Here is a 20386-nt window from a genome sequence, read left to right as displayed (position 1 = left end):
GTGTTCTCATGAACGCTGTTTCCGTATTCAGATATATAACCACATCTATATTCATTCTAACACTTTGGGAATCCAAAGTAAAGCAAATGTGCCACTTAAACAATAACAATTGAAGCACCCACACACTGAAGTACACTTATGCAATAACATAGCTTCATAAATGGAGAAATGGTAGTTAGGGAAAATTAGTTGTATAGAAATGGAAATTTTCAGTTGTAAGCCAAAGGATTTTATTTCTCCCCTATTCTTATCTTCACTGTGCCCAAAGTTTTATTTGTATGCTTAATGATTTCTAATTTTAAGAGGTATTTGAGAAGTATTAAATAAAGAGACCTAATGGTATGTGTATGGACAGTATGGAGAGAGATGAACCAGGAATGAGTTTAGCACTTAGTACTCTTAATAGAAAGTTTCCATAAGTATTTTGGAAGGTAAATGAATGGACACTGGATGAATTAATGTGCACAAGATTCTGGTTTAGATAAATGGGCAGAGGAAGGTCCTGCATTCTGTAAGATAGAATACAGAAGGACAGAGGTATATATTGAGTCTGGAATTTCTAGTATATGAACAAATAGGGTTTGGTAAAATAGGACCCTAACAGTTTGACTATGGTCAGTTGTTCCTCTGCAGATTTGAGTAATTTTGAAATATATGATGAAAACTGCTAGTTCTTTCTTATAAGTTAACTAAGAATATTACTAATTTTAATGTTACCCTTTTGACAATACATATATTATTGTAGAAATGGCACAAAGAAGAACAGTGACTATGATTGAAAGTCATAGTATTTTCTAAATAATAACCTCATGCCAGAAACTGAAAATGGCAGAAATTTCAGAAAAACTAAAATGACCACCACAAAATAAAATTACTATGCACTACAAAGTGTTACTAAGTAAAATGTAAGGAAGATTTAAGCTTCTGGTGAAATTTTAATTTATTAACTTGGGTGCTTGATAAAAATGGCCTCAAAGTCAAAGCACAACAGTAATGCAGTCAAAAATAATGCTACTACATGGCAAAATTGAAACAGAAAATAACATTGATTTATGTAAAATAATTCAAATAAAATATGATTAAAAACCATAAATGGTTTGACAGTGCAATATAGTATATTAGTCAAGAAGTTAAAATTCTCTCTGGAAAACAATTTTTTAACAAAAATCTATATAGATTAAATCTTTTTTTTCTTTTGTATATGTAGATTTTACTGGAGGTTTGGGGTGAATGCTAATGGAAGATAAGCATACCCAATATGGAAAAAACAATTTAAACTATGAATATAAGTAAACCTGATCTTAATGATCTCTTTGGATATCTCTGTCACCAAGAACTTTGTGAATTTTGAATGGCCAAACCTTAAAAATTTTTAATAACACAAAATTGTACATCTATATGAGGTTGATTATATTATACAATATACACTGATGAAATCAGGGTGATTATCATTTTCATCCCCTTATCATTTGTGTTTTGAGTCTTTGAACTTTTCTTTTCTAGCCATTCTTAAAAATATATAGTTGGTCATTTTGAACTATAGTCACCTCATTGTGTTTTAGAACACTAGCACTTAGTACTTTTTCTGTTTTGATACAACCTATTGAATCCTTTACTATCTTTCCTCCTCGGTTTTTAGTCAGTTTTTTTTTGTGTGTGTGTGCTAAAATCAAAAGATTTGGCAAGAGCAACTGTAGAGGAAGAAAGGTTTATTTAGTACTCATGGTTTTGGAGGTCTCACTCCGTTGTTCTGGGCTTAAGGTGAGGAAGAACATCATAGCAGAAGGGCATGGCAGAGGAAAGCAGCTCAGGACATGGTACCAGGAAGCAGAGAGAGAAAGAGAGCTCACCCCAAATGCAGGACCCCTAAGACCTGTCTCCTCCAGTCACATCCTACTTACCTACAGTTAACTTCTATTAATCTATATCAGAGGATTAATCCACTGATTGGCTCACAGATCTCATAATCCAATCATTTTGTCTCTTATATAGGTTAAATATTTATGGTTAAGAAGTTTGTGTTTGTAAAGACAGCATCAAAACCCTTGTTGGGGATCTAAGTGGCAAAAGGAGCAGAGTTCAAATAAGGAACTCAGAACATCCTCCACAGCAGCTGGGTGGGGTCTGGAACTCAGAGAGGTAACTGAGGGAGACAGCCAGTTTGGGAGTCATCAGGAAGTATGTTAAAGTGGAAAGATGAGAACTGAGGATAGAAGAGAACTGAGCTTGGGAGTACAGGAATCCCCAGTATTTGTGGAGGAAAAGGAGGAGATTGTGATGTGACAAGAATTAAGATGACCTTTTGCCCTCAGGACTCTACTCTCCAAGGTAGCACTGACTTTGGCTTTACTATTTAGCATTTAGCACTGGCATTACTGTTGTTATACTCTACAACCTGTGCGGTTGTAAACTAAAATTGTAGTATTTCAGTGTGGTGTATCAATCTCATTGATGTCCAATTATCACAGATACATTATGTCAACCTAAAATTTGGGGACTATATTAAATATCTGCCTTTCTTATTTTTGTTGTCTTATTACTAAATGTAATTTAATCTGCTTAATCTTTTAGTTATTTGATAGGATAAAGCTCTTCTGGATGCCTGCAAAACATCAACCAGATTTTATATATCTACGGCATGTACCACTCCGAAAAGTTCATCTCTTTACAATTATTCAGATGAGTTGCCTTGGCCTTCTGTGGATAATAAAAGTTTCAAGAGCTGCTATTGTCTTTCCCATGATGGTATGAAACTTGTACCCACTCTTTTCCTCTGATTTTGGGGTCCCTTTGGAAACACATGAACTAAAATTGGAACAAAAGAGTCTGATTAGAAACCATAGTATGGGGTTTGAACAACCATTGGAAACCCTACTATAAACTTTGGCACTAAAATTAGTGACAAAGATAGGGACTGAATATGATCATGAATTTGATTCATATTAGTTTTGTCTATATTATTCTGAATGTTTGTTATAATATGAGGTAATTTACCCTAGGTGAAAAAATATAAACTTTCAAAATTTAGCATCAGGGGCATTTTTAAGTGAAATTTAATTAAATATTTCCAAGAAGTTTCAAATACTTCAAAAACTATAGTGAATTTAATGATGTAATTTTTAAAATTCTCAACATGAATATACATATTCATCTCAAGGTTAATGTCAGCCCTAATCAAACTGACTCATTTCTACCAAAAACAATTGAATCTATATTTCCCACTTTTATTCTTTAAATCTTAAGCTGTTTTATTATTTTCTTCAGGTGTTAGCCCTGGTATTTGTAAGAAAGTTGATGGACTTCTTATTTACCAAACGAGAACTCAGCTGGTTGGATGATTTAATGCCTGAGAGTAAGAAAAAGAAACTAGAAGATGCTGAAAAAGAAGTAAGTCAGAGAAAAAGCAATGTCTCATAAAGAAGAAGAAGAAAAATAAAAGAAAGAAAAGAAAATCAGTTGCTCCTTGCAAAACTAAATTAGTATAGTTATCATTAGACAGTTATTACAAACAACTATGATGGACAGATTCGGAAGTTCAGTTTTTAAAATCATGAAGATTTAACCAGAGACAGAGGGCACCAAGATCTCACCTTAGGAAACCAATCTGTATCAAATATACAAATACTTTGTGCTTAATTAACTTCCAAATAATAAGGATTATTATTTCTCACTTATAGATGGCATAAAGTTGTTGATGCTTCACCATTTACAAGTTATGGTCATGCAATAACTATGTTTTCGTTGAAAATGTGAAGACAGACAGAAATGAGTGAGTGAGAGAGAGAGAGGGAGAAGAACAGAGATGTGTTATTACTGATGGTATTTTCTAGGGAACAAAATTTTAATCAGAAGATTCTAGTGAAAAATCAGTTAGGTTTGAAATAGATGAAATGCTTAAAAGGAAAAATGATTTGCATTCAAAGTGATTTAAGATTGAATAATGTTTGAGAAACATTTTGGGTTCTATTTATTTTCATGAACTACTTATTTGATTCTATTTCATATGTTAAAACAATTTATTGTAAGTTTTAGGGCACTTATAAAGTTAATATGTTAGCTTGGATCTATTTTGAAGACTAATCATAACATTTTTAAAAGTATATAAAAACTACAAAGTATAAATGGAAAGAGAGAGAGAGAGAGAGAGAGAGAGAGAGAGAGAACTCATACAACATTTAGCAGAATGATTGAGCTCATAGATTGTAAAAGTAAAACAAAATTTCTATGTAAATATAAATAAGATTTAAAGAATATTTTGTGAGAATTGAACATTATTATTTCAATTTTCTTATAGGTGGTTAATAAATGTATTCAGTTTTTTAATTATAGAATATTTTTTAAAGTCTTAGATATGTTCTTTCCATTGGGTAATTCATTTGTAAATGTTTCAAGAATTTTAAGTTTTGCTTAGTCATTTAGTGAACTCAGATTAAGCCACAAAATCTAATGAAGTTTCTGCTCAGAATTTTCTACCAGTATGGCTACATAATGTGAATAATAATTCCTTTCTTTTTTTATGGTATTCCATTGCAGTCAATAGATTTTCACACATAGATGGATCACGATGATATATTTTTTTCTGTATAAATATTTCAATTTTTCAAAATGTATAGAAGGCATATATAGAATCATACTTCTAGTATATTAATATAATATTAAATATTATAAAATTGTCATTAGTTCTCTATTTTTCTAAGTTTAATGTATTCTGATTTAAGTATTAGACATTTTTTAAAAAATAATGTTTTAACTAGTATATTTTGGATCTCTTGTTTCTTTTTAGAGTGTCAGTAAATGTCTGTGTTACCCTCAGGTATTATTCAAGAAAAATATGACAGAATTTGGCACAAGCTAAATTTAAATAAGATGGACATCAGACTATTGAAATTTTAATGTCTTAAATTATTCATAGTTGATGTAATTAAAATTATTAAGATTGAAAACAATTTCTAAGAAGTTATAAATTTTCAAAGAAAGTAATTTTGAAGAGAAGGTGTGCATGTGCAAATATTTAACAATGAATCCCAGTACAGTGTACAATTAAAATACACTGGTTTAAAATTTTTTAAATATATAAATTGAATTTTTTAAAAAACTTATTGGCCACAAGCTTCTCTATAGTTTCTCTGATAATTTTACTATTATTAAGTACATTCAGGCAATAACTTAAAAGTTACTATGACTGTATTTTCTTACTTTGTTTACCTGCCATGTCTTTACTGCTACTGGTGGAACTAGATAGCAATATTCCCAGCTATGTATAATCACTGCATTCTAGCATTCATCTTAGGCCACATCACATCATGAGACATTTTTGCTCCTCTTAGAACTTCAGTCTTAGAATTTAGAACTTTCAAAACGAAAAAATGCTGTGTAATTTCCTATGTTATCTTTAATATTCTTCCCTACTATGACTGAAAGTTTCAGATTCTCCATTTGTCTCTGAAATAGAATAGACAAAGCTGATGGTAATAATAAACTTCATAGAATTAGCTATTTCCACGGCCCAACTTTCAAAGCTGTGAATATTTGGCATTTGTATGTATGTGCCCTATATCCATTTTGCAATTTATTAATCCCATTAGGTAGGAATTCTATATAATTAGTTTCTAACCTTTTTACATTATATCCTGCTATAATCTAATGGGTATTTACTCTCTTCTGATTATGAAAAATTCTAGAAGTAACTAGTGTCCCTAAATTTCCTAGAACTCATGTTTTCTGCAAGTATATAAAAATAGATTAAAGATTTATTGGGATAATTTTATGGCCAAATCCTTCAGCTCCAAGTTGAGAGGGGAAAAAATCTTGTAATACGTTCATCAGACAAGTTTATGGATCTTTAAAATTCAAATAGATAAATATAGTGAGACTTCCATGTGATCCTCATTACATGGAAAGAAACAAGAAAATCAATAATAGTCAAAAAATAAACTACAATTGAACATTAAAATGTAGTTCTCACTATTGCAAAGGCAAATAATTCTGCATCAAACTGGGGAGAGAAAAGAAAGTTTATAGATGTTTATGTTCTAACCTGGGATTAGCATTTAAAAAGTAGGATCAGAGAAGAGAGTAGGAAGATTTAAGGAGGATGACACTAAAAGTTAAATCTCTGGTTGATTTTCTACTTGGTTGCCTAGATGTTGATATTTTATTTCTTGAGCTTAAGGACTCCACTAGAGGATGTGATCTTCTTAACTACGGCATCTTGTACCAAGGCCCAGTCTTCCAGGAGATTTTGCATTAAGGTGGCAAATGGACAAGTTCTCCAGAAATGTTTCATTTCTGCAATTGCTCAAATTAATTGAGTAACTTTGATCATGATCTGGCAAGATAGTAAATAGCAGAAATGTCTCAGCTCCCTGAGAGTTGAATTTAAAGTGAGCTCACCTCTTGTCCTTTTGATGATAGTTACAAGTTTGTACCTTTATCCTCTAGGGTTTTCCTATCAGTAGCCCATTTATGGTCTTATGGCACTGAAAAAGCATTCATTTGACCTTAAAATTCAATAATGAGTTAAGCAGAATAAATAGCTACACAGGCCAGTCCAAGGTCGCAGAGCTTCTGTTCCAAATTTTCATGTACTTCATGCATATGCATATGCATATGCTTCAGTTTTTAGAAAGAAAGGATTATAATCAGGGTAGAAATGAATATTGGAACCCTGACATTTTGCACATTGCTCTGTGTAAAGGGAAGACTGCAGAATCAAATTCTGGATGTCCAAATGTGCTCAGAGTACCAACATGCCTTTCTTCCTACTTAAATATTCTCTAGGACATTGTACACATTTGACAAAAGGACTATTGTTAAAAGCAGAAAACTCCACAGAATGTTTACTCTTGGAGAGAGGGTGATGGGGTTAAGCTTAGCTAAACCCTGGACATTCAATTTGGCAGAAGGTATCAGATTGAGACTTCTTGATTTACTGAGGGTTCACTCTAACACATACACTGTTAGAAAAAGTAGACAAGTAGGGCTTTGTGATTTGTATCAAATGGGTTCATGAAAAATTCCAAGAAATTAAAAAAAAAAACAAGTGCAATAAGCAAATTACAGAAAATGTCTTACTATTAAGAAGGGTCAGGATGGGTTGTGGATTTAGAAAGCATGGATAACTAATTATTATACAAATATCTTTTCTAATTGAATCTTAAGATGTGGCAAGCTTATTCTCCTCCTTCAAGCAGTAGTTTTTCAAAATGTGATTCCACAACCTCTGCTACACCAGCCAACACCTGGCAGTTTGTTAGAATAAAAATTCTTGGGCCTTACCCGAGTCCTACTGAGTTAAAACTCTGAGTAGAGGGGCCAGTGCTCTGTATTAATAAGACCTCTAGGGGATTCTGATTCATGATAAAGTTTGAGATAAGCCCTTTCCTAAACTACAGAATCTGAATCTCCAGAATATACTCAAATTCTAAGTACAAGGTAACTCTACAGAATTTTTCACTTTTGTATTTATAATAATTCATATATAGAGACAATGAATTGAATATTTTGATGAAAAATATATGTTGTCTCTCTATATGATATGAATTCTATATTAATCCTCCCATTTTTCCTTCTAAGCTTTCATTGTTAGTATTTTATGTATTGGCTTGTCTCTACATTTGGAAATCATAAAAAATCCTTATAAATATGACATTATTATCACGTTTGTAGCACCTATTCTGTTAGTTGGGAAAGGAAATGTCTAGATGCTGCTTATATTCTGTAGGCCTTGTTTTCTTCTTGGATAAAATAAAGGAGCTGAACTTGAATTTGGAAATCTCTTCCATTTCTTAAGATATATAGATTACAAAATTGCTGAGTATTTTCTATCTTCTGTACTGTAAGCATCTTCACAAAGATACTTAGAGTTGCTATTTGTTCTTTGTTGTTTGTAATTTGGAATATTTGAAGCCTCCTACATAGATACAGACTTTGCTGAAAAATGGATAAAATAAGAGATGTTACTACTTCATTAAAGGTAAAAAATAATTAAAGGATAGAGAATTTGTTAGGTGTCACAATATGGGAATAAGAATTTTTATGTTTTTATGAAATACAATTCAGATTCATGATATAACTTGATATATATCCTCCTATTAATCAAAATATACCACAATTTGACTCCTGTTTTATTTTCCCCTTGAACTCAACACAGACCTTTGGCTCTAACCAGGCTAGTTGCTCATTACTATGAAAACATTTTTTATTTATTCCTTCATTTTATGCTTGGTTCACATTATTTCTTCCTACCTACAATTTCTTCCATTCTACAACTTCTGCTCCTGTACTTCTCATGGTGAGCCTTCATATCCTCTAAGGGTAGGGTCTATATCTTTCTTTTCATGGTTGTAACCCAGTGCCTAACGGACTTCCCATCATGTAGATAATGCTTAACACATATTCATTTAATGAATTTATTAATGGTTTCTGGATGATTCTTGTTCACTGGGTGACTAGAGCATAGTATATGCTCAGTAAATGTTGGGATGCTAGTGAGTAGATTTTTTTTCTAAGCCTAACTTTTCCTTCCCTTTACTGGACATAGCATTAATTGCAGTTCACTTATTTTGTGTCTGAAAATTCTTTTATTATCTTAATCAAAAGATGACATTTAAATCATTATAAATATTTCTTTAATCAAATTGAAGAAACCCCTCAAATGTTCTTGGGTAAATTTTGTCTTCATCCTTTTAACATCTCACAACTGAGTTCTATCACGACATAGAACTCAGCATATTCTTGATGGATTCCGTATAAAAGAAATGCTGAATAGAACTCATTTTGAGGTGTGTCTGTGGTGGATACTTGGTTAGCTTTATGCTATTCTCTCTCTGCTTGCATGGTTGACATAACCTGAGTTGTGATTGTCGTGATGACTGGTGCCTGATTTGACTGCTCCTCCCCAGAAAGGCTCAATTTTTGGCTCCCTCAGAGTGCTGCCTGGGTTGCAGCCGGCCCTCCATCCCTGCTCCAGGGCCCACCCAGCTCCCTTCTGGCACTGAAGGCAGCGGCTGCTCTGCCACCCTTCTCTTCAGATAAGCATGGCTTGGAAATGCTATCTTTAGAGGTGATGAGTTTTTGTTTGGATAGAATTATGACTAGTATAAAGCCCACACATGCTAACAAGCCACAGAGTGCAAAATAATTATTGAAAGCAATTTGAGAGAAAAGTGGAAAATCATCTGAAGAAAAACCAAAATTGTTCATAATGCTTTGGCCCAATTTTTTGCTGTTGGATTGAATAGTGATTCTTCATTTTTCTGCTGCCAGGTAGCTTACACGGTGATGAACCTGTTCTTCTCTTAAACTTTATTTGCATTTTATTCTTTGTTAAACATCCTTAGCTTTTTGACGTTCTTTTCTGAATTGGCCAGAAAAGATACTATGTGACAGTCTTAACCTCTTATTGGACAACTAAGGACAGATTTACCTTTTGTTTATATCTTGGTTTTCTTTACATAGCCTATGGAATCATTGAATGTCTTCTCTTTAGGCTCCTCCATGTGCATTAAGGTAACCTCTCCCATGGAAGTAACCTTTTCTACCTGAAAGGATACATATGCTCTGCCCATGGGTTCCAGGATGTGCTTGTAAATTAATATGATATATGTATTGTATTCCATATAATCTTTTTATTGCATTTGCAAGGCATATCTCATTCTAGGCTGCAGATTAGCTCTGCTTATGCTTAAATGGGTTATTTTAAACTAATAGGATTGTACTCATCTTGAATTAGTTTTAATAGTGCTGCCAAATGACAAGGAGAATATGTGTAAAACATAAGTAATAAAATACAAGGGCCTTAAAATAAAAAAATACTTTAAAAACAGTAGAGAAAGAGAATAGAATTGGTTCTTGGAATGCACAGGGTTATGCCATTAGCCCCACCGTGTAAAAATATAACATAAAGTGTCTGAGGGGGAATGTATAAGCAGAGGCATGGCAGAGCTTATGCAGCACCCTGGCCTCTCCATTGCTCCGTAGCCTGGGCTGGGCATAGAGGTTCTGTATGCACCACAACCAAGGCCCCTGCAGAGAGGGCCCTACCTTGGCCAGTAGGTTGGGAGACTGACGCAAGAGTGAATGAGGCCTATCCCCATCACATGACATATTCATAGGTTAGCTGAAGAGTCACTAAAAACCACTTTGCCTATATAAATAACAAGAAAGATGGAATATGACATTCAGATTACAGATTGTGCAAGTGAAGGGCCAAGATTTGAATAAAAGAACCCCAGGTACCACCTTGCCTTCCAGGAATAATGGCATCAGCTAAAGGTTATATCTCTCTGGCAGCTATTATAGGTTAAGCTGGGTTAAGGAAGTTTAGCTCTCCTAAGTTACTGAAAGGGGAAAGGAGAAGAGCCTTCAGAGCCATCTGTATCTGTATTTTTTTTTTTTTGTCATCAATTCCCACTTTGGGAGGATCACCTACTTCTTCATGTCTGTACATCTTAAAATCCATTTTGAAGATAGAATAAAATAACCTAATATTTTTAAATATTCTAAATAATTCTTTGAACTGGAGTAATGCCAGTTGACCCATTTGAAAATAAATAAGAGCTGTAATTAAGAACATTAAATAAGAGCTGTAATCTATAGACAACTTTCTTACTGGGTACAGAGAAAAAGTTTAATGATAACATTATTTGAAAATTTAATGAGAACATTTTAGTATGGTAGCCATATGATTATCCTCATTTCAAAGATATAGTTTAGAATATTATATATGAAGATATACATTTGTGAATAAAGCATTTCTACCTTTTGGAGAAAGGTGAAATGTTATTGTTTTAAGAAGAAATATGAAGCATAAACAAAAGCTAAAGATGCATCTGACTGGAGTCTAACTATTCAATTTGTTTTGCCACCAAGCTTACCTATGTTTTGATGCATATATTATAGGAAGATATCTTCTATTATATCCTTCCAAGTCTGCAGCATTTGTTCTAAAGTGTGGTGTCCAGACTAGCATAGTCAAATTTAAGTGGAAACCCATTAGAAATGTAAATTTTTTTGCCCTCTCTACTTCAGACCTATAGAATCATATGAGGGCAGAACCCAGCAATCTGTATTTTTAAAAACCTTGCCAGGTAATTATACTGTAGAGTTTGAGAACTACTGGTCTGAATATATTCTTTATCTCCTCCTAATAAAGCATTCTGGGATGTAATTTCAACTTTACAACAACAAAACTGATTATATTACCCACACTTTTGTCCTTGTAAGGTTTAGATTAATTTTTAAAAAGTCTGTTTGGAAATTAACCATGTTTTACATTGAGTGACATGAAGGAGATTGTTGTTAGCATTTAAATTACTTTGTGTTATGAGATTCTCATTAATTACTTATGTTCTTGGTAGCTAAGCTTTATTGAAAGGACCTGTGCTGGCATTAATAAATGCAAACAAAGTGGAAGGTCTTGAGGTTAATGAGATAATGAAACATTAATCTGTGTTTCTTCTTTAATGTAAAATGGAGATTCATCAGGTTCACTTTATATACTTTACATTTGTCTTTCCAGGAGGAACAAAGTATGCTAGCTATGGAGGATGAGGGCACAGTACAGCTCCCACTGGAAGGGCATTATAGGTAAGATATACATTTAAAAACACATCCATGTCAGTAATAGAATATGTTGATATGTACTCTAAGAATTTCACACTGTGTGGATGCTCATAGAGGTTTGCTGAAGTTGTATTAGAGGAGAGACTGAAACTAGAAATTCGATTAACCAGGTTCCAGTACTAAGTTCTGCCCATACTGACTGGATGACTATACCCAAGTAGCATAAAATGATGTGGGGTAGGAGCTGTTGTCTGAAATATTTTCTTCTCATATTTTATGATATTTATAAAAGAATCCTTTCATAGTCTTAGAAAGGAGCAAATAGAGGACAGGGGTAAGATTCACTTCTGGACTAAATGAGATAGTTATTCACCAAGTTGATCACCGGTCAATATTTTAACTCTGGGAATTTACCCCTTAAAATAAAAAGTTAAATCTATTTCTTGAGCTAGAGGAATAAGTTCTATTAATCATTTTATGAAAGATTTATGCAATTCCCACAAATATGGTAATATTCTTTATATACAATAGGAAAAAATAAGTTTTATAAGTTGTAATAAACATTTTTGCAAGTATTTGGCCAATAATATTCATTCTCTCTCTCTCTCTCTCTCTCTCTCTCTCTCTCTCTCTCTCTCTCCCTCTCTCTCCCTCTCTCCACACACACACACACACACACACACACACACACTGCTCCACTCACCCCTCCCTCTCTCTTGCTATAGTTTAGTTTAGTTTTCTTGTAAATTCTATTTTAAGTACCATTTAATACCCAATTTTATGGATTCAGTGTTCTTAAGGATAATTTAAGGCTTGCCAGTAAAAAAAAAAAAAAAAAAACAACAGGGGATAATTTCCACTGAGGGAGGAATTTGTCATAGTGTTAAAGACAAAATAGGAATATTTTGGAGCTTTAGGGTATATTCTAAAATCATATTTCCTAAAAAGTTTTAAATAAAATTACATAGCACTTAAGAGTGAGTATAAGTATAGAAGGCATTTTTACTTTCTTTCTTTTTTTTTTTTTTTTCCTTCTGCAACACTTAAAATCTAAAATCCTCTTGATTTAGTGGAACCAGTATATTTCCAAATGTATTCTATGGAAACCTAGTCTCATGGGGTAACACTCCCAGAAAAGCCTGATAATGAAATAAGTTTGGAAAACATTCCATATTGCATTCCAATTTGAAAATTCACAATGTACAACTGCATATGAACTAATCTAAGTAGTACTGGATTTTTAAAATGAAGTTTGACTTTGTCTAATCTAGCACTTTCTAAACTCTTGCTCATAGCCCCTTGTAATGTAATATCATGAAAAATTTGTGTTTCACATGATGATTCTTTTTAAATTAGTTGATCTCATGCTTTGTGTTACTAGGAAGCTCTCTTTCCAGGCAGATTAAAGAAATTAAAGAGCACCTTTCTAGATTGGGTAAAGTAGAGACCCAAGTTTTTTGTTTGTTTGTTTTTTTCCATCTTCAATGTTGAGTTGTTGCCCTCTTGTGAGCAACCACTGATTTGGTTCCTGTGAGGTCAGCTTAGGACTTCTATAGGACATGATTTTTGTCATAGCAGTTTTACCTACACATAGCAAAAAGAGAGATATTTTCTGTTATAGAAACTTTATTTCACTTGGTAGATAATTAATTGCTACTGCCATTTGGTTGTTTCTACCCCTGGGGATGTTTTGCAGCATCCTGGATGTAACCTATAATTGGTGCCATTTTAAAATGTAATAAAAGCATCAGGTATAGTACAGGCTCTGATATTGTAGGTTACCCTAGATATGTAGAAAGAGCTCTGCCAAAGATACAGGCTGCATTCATCTGTTGAAAAACAGTTATCACGTAAGTGAGTACCAAATACATGAATGAATGATCAAGAATCACATCCTTATGAAATTTATATTTAAAGTAGAGTAGAAATGGAGGACAGAACATTAAAAAAATGAACAAGTAATATAATATAGTATTTCAGATGGTGAAAACTGCAGTGAAGGCAAACATCAAATAAAAGGGATGGGTGTGGTATGAGGAGATGGAAATAGCAATTCTAATTAGAGTGGTTGACAAGAGCCTGAGAAGGTGATGTTGGAACAAAGAGAGGGAAGTTATATATAGTGGGATGAAATACTTGTGAGGGCAGAAGAAAGATCTAGAACAAGGCCCTGAAACCTTTAGTGTTCTACAATGGTCAGGAGGCCATTGTATTGTGGCTGAATGAGCCAGGGCAAGATGGAGGAGGTGAAGTAGAGGTTGAGGGGGCATAAAGCTCGATATGGATCATTGTGAGAACTCAGTGCTTACTGAGTAAGTGGGAGCAACTGCAGGGCCCACACCTGCAGACCAGGGATCTGCATGGCAGTAAATGCCAGGTGCAAGAGCCTAAGCAGTCCACATGTAGAATCTAATCTGTTATGTGAAACAAATTTTTAAAAACTGCAGCCCAGTCAGGTGTGGTGTCCTAGTCCTATTATCCCAGAGACTCCAGAGGCTGAGGAAGGAAGATCACAGGTTAAACAATTTAGAGATAACATCTCCAAATAAAAAGAAAATAAAGAAACTAAGGGACTGAGGATACGACACAGTGTTAGAGTGCCCTAGGTTCATGTCCCCAGTTCCACCAAATAAAAAAATAAGAAGAAGAAGAAAAGGAAAAAGGAAGAAGAAAAGAAAAAAAGAAAGAAACTGCAGCCCAAATCTGTATTTTTACAATTAGAATCTTTTCTTTAGATCTTTTGAGTTTTTCTAATAATTGAGAGTCTTTCCATATTTCTTAATTTTTGATTATTAAAAATCCTGTAAAATAAATAAAATTTGGTACATATGTACAACAAAATATTATTCAGCCTTAAAAGGAAAGAAATTCTGGCATAAGCTACAACATAGCTGAACCTTGAGGACATTAAGCTAAATGAAATAAACACAAGAAGATAAATACTGTTTTATCTAACTTATATGAGGCCCTTAAAGTAGTCACAACCATAGAGACAGAAAGTGGTTGCTAAGGCCTGGGAGAGGAGGAACAGGGATTTATTGTTTAATGCACATAGAATTTCAGTGTTAAGAGATGGAAAGTGTTCTGAAGATGGATAGGGGCAGTGGTTTTATGTTATGAATGTATTTAATAACATTTAACTGTGCAGTTAAAGATGGCTAACATAGTAAATTTTATATTACACGTATTTTACCACAATAAAAATGGGAAAAAAAATTCATATAGACATAAAATTGTCCTATATTTAGTTTCTGTCCTTGAATAACCACAGTTACTTATTTAATGTTTATTATTTCATTTTTTGGTAAACTCCTAACTAGAGATGATCCATCTGTGATAAATATTTCTGATGAAATGTCAAAGACTGCCTTGTGGAGGAACCTTTTGATTACTGCCGATAACTCAAAAGATAAGGAGTCAAGCTTTCCTTCTAAAAGGTTTGAATTTTAAGATAATGAGGTGTACTGTTTCTAATTATTTTATGAAATCAATCTACTAGCGAAAGAATGATATTGGTTTCTATCAAATTTATATCTAAAATGGTTCAGAAAATTCATTTTGAAAATGGTCAAAATTGTTTTTTTTACAAATGTTATTATGTTTTCCAACATTTCACTTGAAAATAAAAGCTCACTCCAAAACTAGCACAGTGGGGGGAAATAGAGGTATAAGTGAGTTCTAATGCATGGCATTTTTGGACATTTATTTTGGCCTACTCTTGCTGTATGATTTTATTGTATTCCATCATCACCCACCCTGGACCCCCTCAGATGTGTGCCCACATTTCCCACTTCCTATTTCCTTTTTGAAAAGAGATATCACATACAGTGGGGATTTTATGTTCAGTATATTGCTAGTCCCCTATCTCAGGTCCCTGAAAATTTTTACTCACCTCCTTACCCTGAAACTTTTGGCTCTCAAAAGTTCTACCCATTCTTGTTTATTTATAAATATGCGAACAACCCCTAGAGTTGTCTCTGGTGATTTTATGTGCATGCAGAGGGATAGGTATGTCCTCAGATATCAAGAATTGTAATGAAATGTTCTATTGAATTTTCCAGAATTTATAAATAAGAATCTAAACTATACCATCCTGTCTTCTCAGTTGCTAATCTGAAGAAAAAGGAATTCCTTTGCTATGCTAGTGTCTCTTATTAGAAAGCAATTGAAGCAATTTGGGATGGTGTTATGGTTATTAAGTTTCTTTATTCTCATAACCTTAAATTAACTTTTTCTACTTAATTTTTATATTACATTTTGCCATAAGCTCCCCTTCCTAATCACTCTAGAAGCTGATTCCCCAAAGGTAAGACTCTCTCCCTTACACCTACTCCTTGGCTGCATTTACTTATGTTAAATGGTGTCTTCTGGAAACCTGATCAGCCTGTGTCTTCCGTGTGAATTTTGGGGAGGCAAAAGACATAGAAAGTCTTGGGCTCAGATCTAGTATCAGACTGAGTTCTATGCTGCTCCTGTTACTAGTCAGCTCTTTAAGTGGCTCTGAAACTTGAATAAACTTTGTTCCATCCACAACTTATACAAATGCAACATATATAAACCAATAAATCTCACAGAACTGTATTTAGTACTGACATTAAATTTTTAGATTGGGAATAGAAAATTTGTCCTTTTAATTAGGAAATTAATAAATGGAAACTCAGAGATTCCATTTATGTTACCATGAAGCATCCCCACCTTCAAGTCTTACCTGACTTCATGAGTCATAATTGGAAACATGGACTAGAAAGCAAGACTACTTTATACTTGGAGAATATATCTCTTGTTGCTGGCTTTTGTCACCCCAAAATGTCATACCGCTTCAGTGTCACCTCTACACCAGACAGAATAAATAGGACAAACAGTGGATGAGAAGAGTCTTCACCCCAGGGGCTGGGTGGCAGTCCTCTCTCTGTCTCTGTCTTCTTCTGTCTCTCTGACTCTCAACTCCTCCAAGACTTACTCCATAGGATATTAATATAAATTACTCAGTGGAATGTCTCCAAGATCTTTGGTTGATATCTTTGAACAGGGCTTCAAAACCACCACATATTTATTTGCTTGGGTCAAGCAGCAACAGTGTTTTATTCTAAAACATGCTTTATCATCCTTTCCCCCAAATATCTGCTATAGTCTTAGATTAAAAAGAAAATATATACATTTAAAATACAAAATCCAGGCCAGCTTGGGAAGCTGAGGCAGGAGAATTGCTGATTCAAAGCCAGACTCAGTGACTTAGTGAGACTTAAGCAACCTAGTGAGACCCTATCTCAAAATAAAAAGTAAAAAATAAAAAATAAAAGGTCTGGGGTTAAGTGCCCTGGAGTTCAATCCCTGGTACCAAAACCAAAACAAAACAAAGAAATCCAGGTTGATGAGCTCAAAGTAAGAAGTAAAATGCCAGCTGTGGGAAATATCTGTAGAATTTGAAATAATTTTGTAGATTGCTTTTCTTCCTGAATTAAAAAGATGCGTGTCCCAAATTGTTTCTCTGTTTTTCTTTGGTTCAAGTAAAAGGTTTTATGGCATGAATTTTCAGTACTTCTTAAAGTTAAGTATTAAAGTCAAGTTATGCTTTCCACCAGAAAAACCTAGTCATATTTTTTAAAATATGTCTTGATTACTTCAGAAGTAGATTAACTCTAGTAAACAGTGTAATGTGCTTTTAGTAGGTCCAACTTTAAATAGATCATCCTTTAAACCTTGATAGAACCACTTGATAGAACCACTTTTCATTCTTTGAATATACACTCCCACTGACTTGAGGTTCAAACTATTATGGAATGAACGTTTACCCAGATATCTTTACTTTTTCATGTGATACAATCTGTGGCTTTTCTCATGAAAAATCTCTTTCTGAGTGGTTAACATCTTTCATCTTTTTAACTGTGGGAACTGTAACAGAGTGTGGCTTTCAGAAATCCTAAAACCACCAATCCTAATAACATGAATATGGTGCCAAAACTACCACTTTCTCTTGGTATCTGTTGAAGGCACTAAAGTATAACAACCAGAAACTAGGAAAAGTGGGTACCTGTTAGAGTATTCATTGGCCAAAAGAAAAAAAAAAAGAGGCCTAAGATGTCAAGTTACCAGGACCTGTATCTCTCAAGACCTAAGCTGATTCAATGCAGCCTTTGATCCAGTCCCCTCAGTTATTTTCCTTCCTGTCCCTGGCTATAATATGACTCAGAGAAGCTTAGGTACCCTTTGTAATAAAGTTTAGCAGTAATTATTTCATTAATATTTTATTATTTCATTCATTCATTAACATTCACACTTGCCAAACATATTTTACCTAGTTTGACAACAAGTAGAATCTAAGAATGAAACACAAGTTCTACCTCATCCATAGGATGTCTCCTTTTGATCTTAGTTTAATAGTCCCATACATACTAGCTCCTCTGAAGCTTATGTGATGGATTGGTAGAAATAGGTCTCATTAAAGACCACATTGCATCAGAATAGGTGAGCAACTGCTGTGTTTTATAAAACTGATGCCCACAATCAACTTTTCATGGGAAGGTACCTGTCAATGCTAGGAAAGGAACATTGGTTTTGCCTTGGTGGCAGAGGGTGGGCTCTGGGGCAACTTCTTTTTGCTTCTCCCTCCCCAGCCTACCCCTGCACTCCCCACAATCTTATTCTATCCTGGATTCTTCTCCTTTGCTCTGATTTCTTAGGTCTAGTCTCTCTAATCACTGCTCAGTAAATATTGTTCATAATAACTGCTTTTAGTACAACCGAAAAGTAACAGCTTCATAGATTTCTTAGCAGCATGACAGTATTGGGTCACTTTTTCCTCTCTTGAAATACTACTTGCTTACATTTTAAATTTTAACTCTTCAAGTACAAAGATAGTCTTATCTATATTGTATTCCTAGGTCTTTGCAGAATGTCTGGCACATAACAGATATGCAGTATGTTTTTTTGCAATAATACATAATATATATGTAATATGCATCTGTAATAATTAAAGCAGTAAATTGACTGGCATCTAAACAATGATTTAATAGGGAATCTGGAGAGCCATACAAAAAGAAAATTCAAACTAAGAATATTTTTCACAGAAGTCTTGAACTAGTTATAAAATTTCTGCTTCATAGTTTGCTGAAATCTAATTTGATAGCAAAACCAATAATTTTAATGAGGGAAAAACAGTCTTTTATAACCAAAAGACTCAATATAACTGAAGCAGACCAGAAGGAAGCTCATCTGTGGATCAAGTTGATAATCAGATTTTTTTTTTTCTTCACTGCCTGGTGACTAACAGTGCCATTGAGAACTCATTCATTTATCAAAAGGTCATGGACCGCCTCCTATGTTCCAAAGTATTATATGCATAGGAATTGTACAGTTGTAAACGCCAGTACAATTGTCCTTCACAATTTCCTGTTAAATATTTCATAAGGCAGAGTCCACTGGAAATGGAAATACCAGTGTCAGTATGCTGGAATTGAGCTGTAAGAGAAATTAGAGGCCATTGGTACAAAACTCAAATTTATAGATGAAGATACTGAGTTTCAGAGAGATTAAATAACTGTCACAAGGTCATGCAGCTCATTCTTAGCTTCTAGGAACTGAACCCAGATCTTCCAACTCCAAACCCAGGGGTCCCTGCACTGCCCATTCTGCCTTCTTACATTGGCTTTGTTTGGCAGAAGAATTTGGGAGCCAGGTAAAGCCCAAGGAAAAGTTAATGTTGAAAGCAGGATATCCGACACTTGTCATATAAAAGAAATTTAAAGTAGAAGAAAGTGAGTCATACAGATAGAGGAGTTAAAAATACAGAGTTAAGACTCTCAACACATCATGTGCACACTGTCATCTCTTCTCATGGAAAGAGAAAAGAAAAGGGAAAAAAAGTTGCTTTGCTCTGACCTGTAAGGAGTATGTGCTGAGAAGTGTGGCAGGCATAAACCCGGGTGCCATAGACACTCGCTCACACCAGCTCTGAGCGCTGGCAGCGTGCCACAGATGGCAGAAGCTCCGGCACTTCTTACCTGATGGTGCCGGGTGGTGGTGACAACTGAGAAGGGCTGTTTCTAGCTTGAATTGGAGGAAAAACAATTTTAAAAACACACTCTTAGAATGTGTCTAAGTTATTGACCACTGAGAAAGCTGCATAGGAAGACCCATAGAAATACAGAGTTTGATTACTTTATAACTTGGAGAAGAGTTATAAAACCCCAGGATGTCTTCCCCTCAACTGATTCATAAATGTATATTAAGGGTTGAAGTTAACCATAAAATGCTGTGGATTCTTCCAATTTAGGGCTTCAGAGGCTGGTTGTAGGTTATCCTGTGTCATCAGTGGCGAGGGGCACAGAGATGTCCTCCACTAAGAGGGCTCTGCTGTGCACTGGAGGTACTAGGGGAATAAGCATTCCATCCTACTGGAAGCACTCTCTATGTGAGCTTCATGTATTTGAGCATGTTATTGGAATTTTCCATGAACACTTCATTGGAAGAGTAGGAGAAATATACAGTGAGAAAATATTGACCTAATAGACAAAAATGGTAGAGTTACATTACCAGCTTGACCATCAGTAAAGTTGATTAGAAGGTGAGATTAAACAGAAACCATTCAGGAATGAGTTTATTCTAGAAGTGAAGTGAAGTGAAGCAACATTCCTCTGATGTAAAGGCTGAGGGCTAGTTTGTAAAGATTGCAAAAGCATCTGGAGAGCAGAGTGCAGAGTCACCCATACACAGATCAGGGAGATATGTCAGTATTACCTGACTGAGACCCAATCCTCACCAAAGATCAAGATCCAGTTCATGCACAAAGGAGGGGCCACATGCAGAGTCCAGAAATACCTCT

At 34.4% G+C, this 20386-nt stretch overlaps 1 protein-coding gene across 3 annotated transcripts in view; it reads left to right on the top strand.

Annotated features, from left to right (window-relative positions):
- Slc4a10 (solute carrier family 4 member 10) overlaps positions 1-20386 on the top strand; it is a 213435-nt gene that overhangs the window by 192607 nt on the left and 442 nt on the right. For all 3 annotated transcript variants that reach the window (XM_071619392.1, XM_071619390.1, XM_071619391.1), the window contains 4 exons: positions 2572-2745; positions 3265-3387; positions 11522-11589; positions 14886-15002. In XM_071619392.1, the coding sequence (XP_071475493.1) occupies positions 2572-2745; positions 3265-3387; positions 11522-11589; positions 14886-15002 (482 nt within the window). The remainder of the gene's footprint in view (positions 1-2571; positions 2746-3264; positions 3388-11521; positions 11590-14885; positions 15003-20386) is intronic.

The sequence above is a fragment of the Marmota flaviventris genome, chromosome 11, assembly GCF_047511675.1.
Source record: "Marmota flaviventris isolate mMarFla1 chromosome 11, mMarFla1.hap1, whole genome shotgun sequence".
NCBI classification, from domain to species: Eukaryota; Metazoa; Chordata; class Mammalia; order Rodentia; family Sciuridae; genus Marmota; species Marmota flaviventris.
Note: the sequence above shows the minus strand (reverse complement) of the source record. Positions and strands in the feature narration are given on the sequence as shown.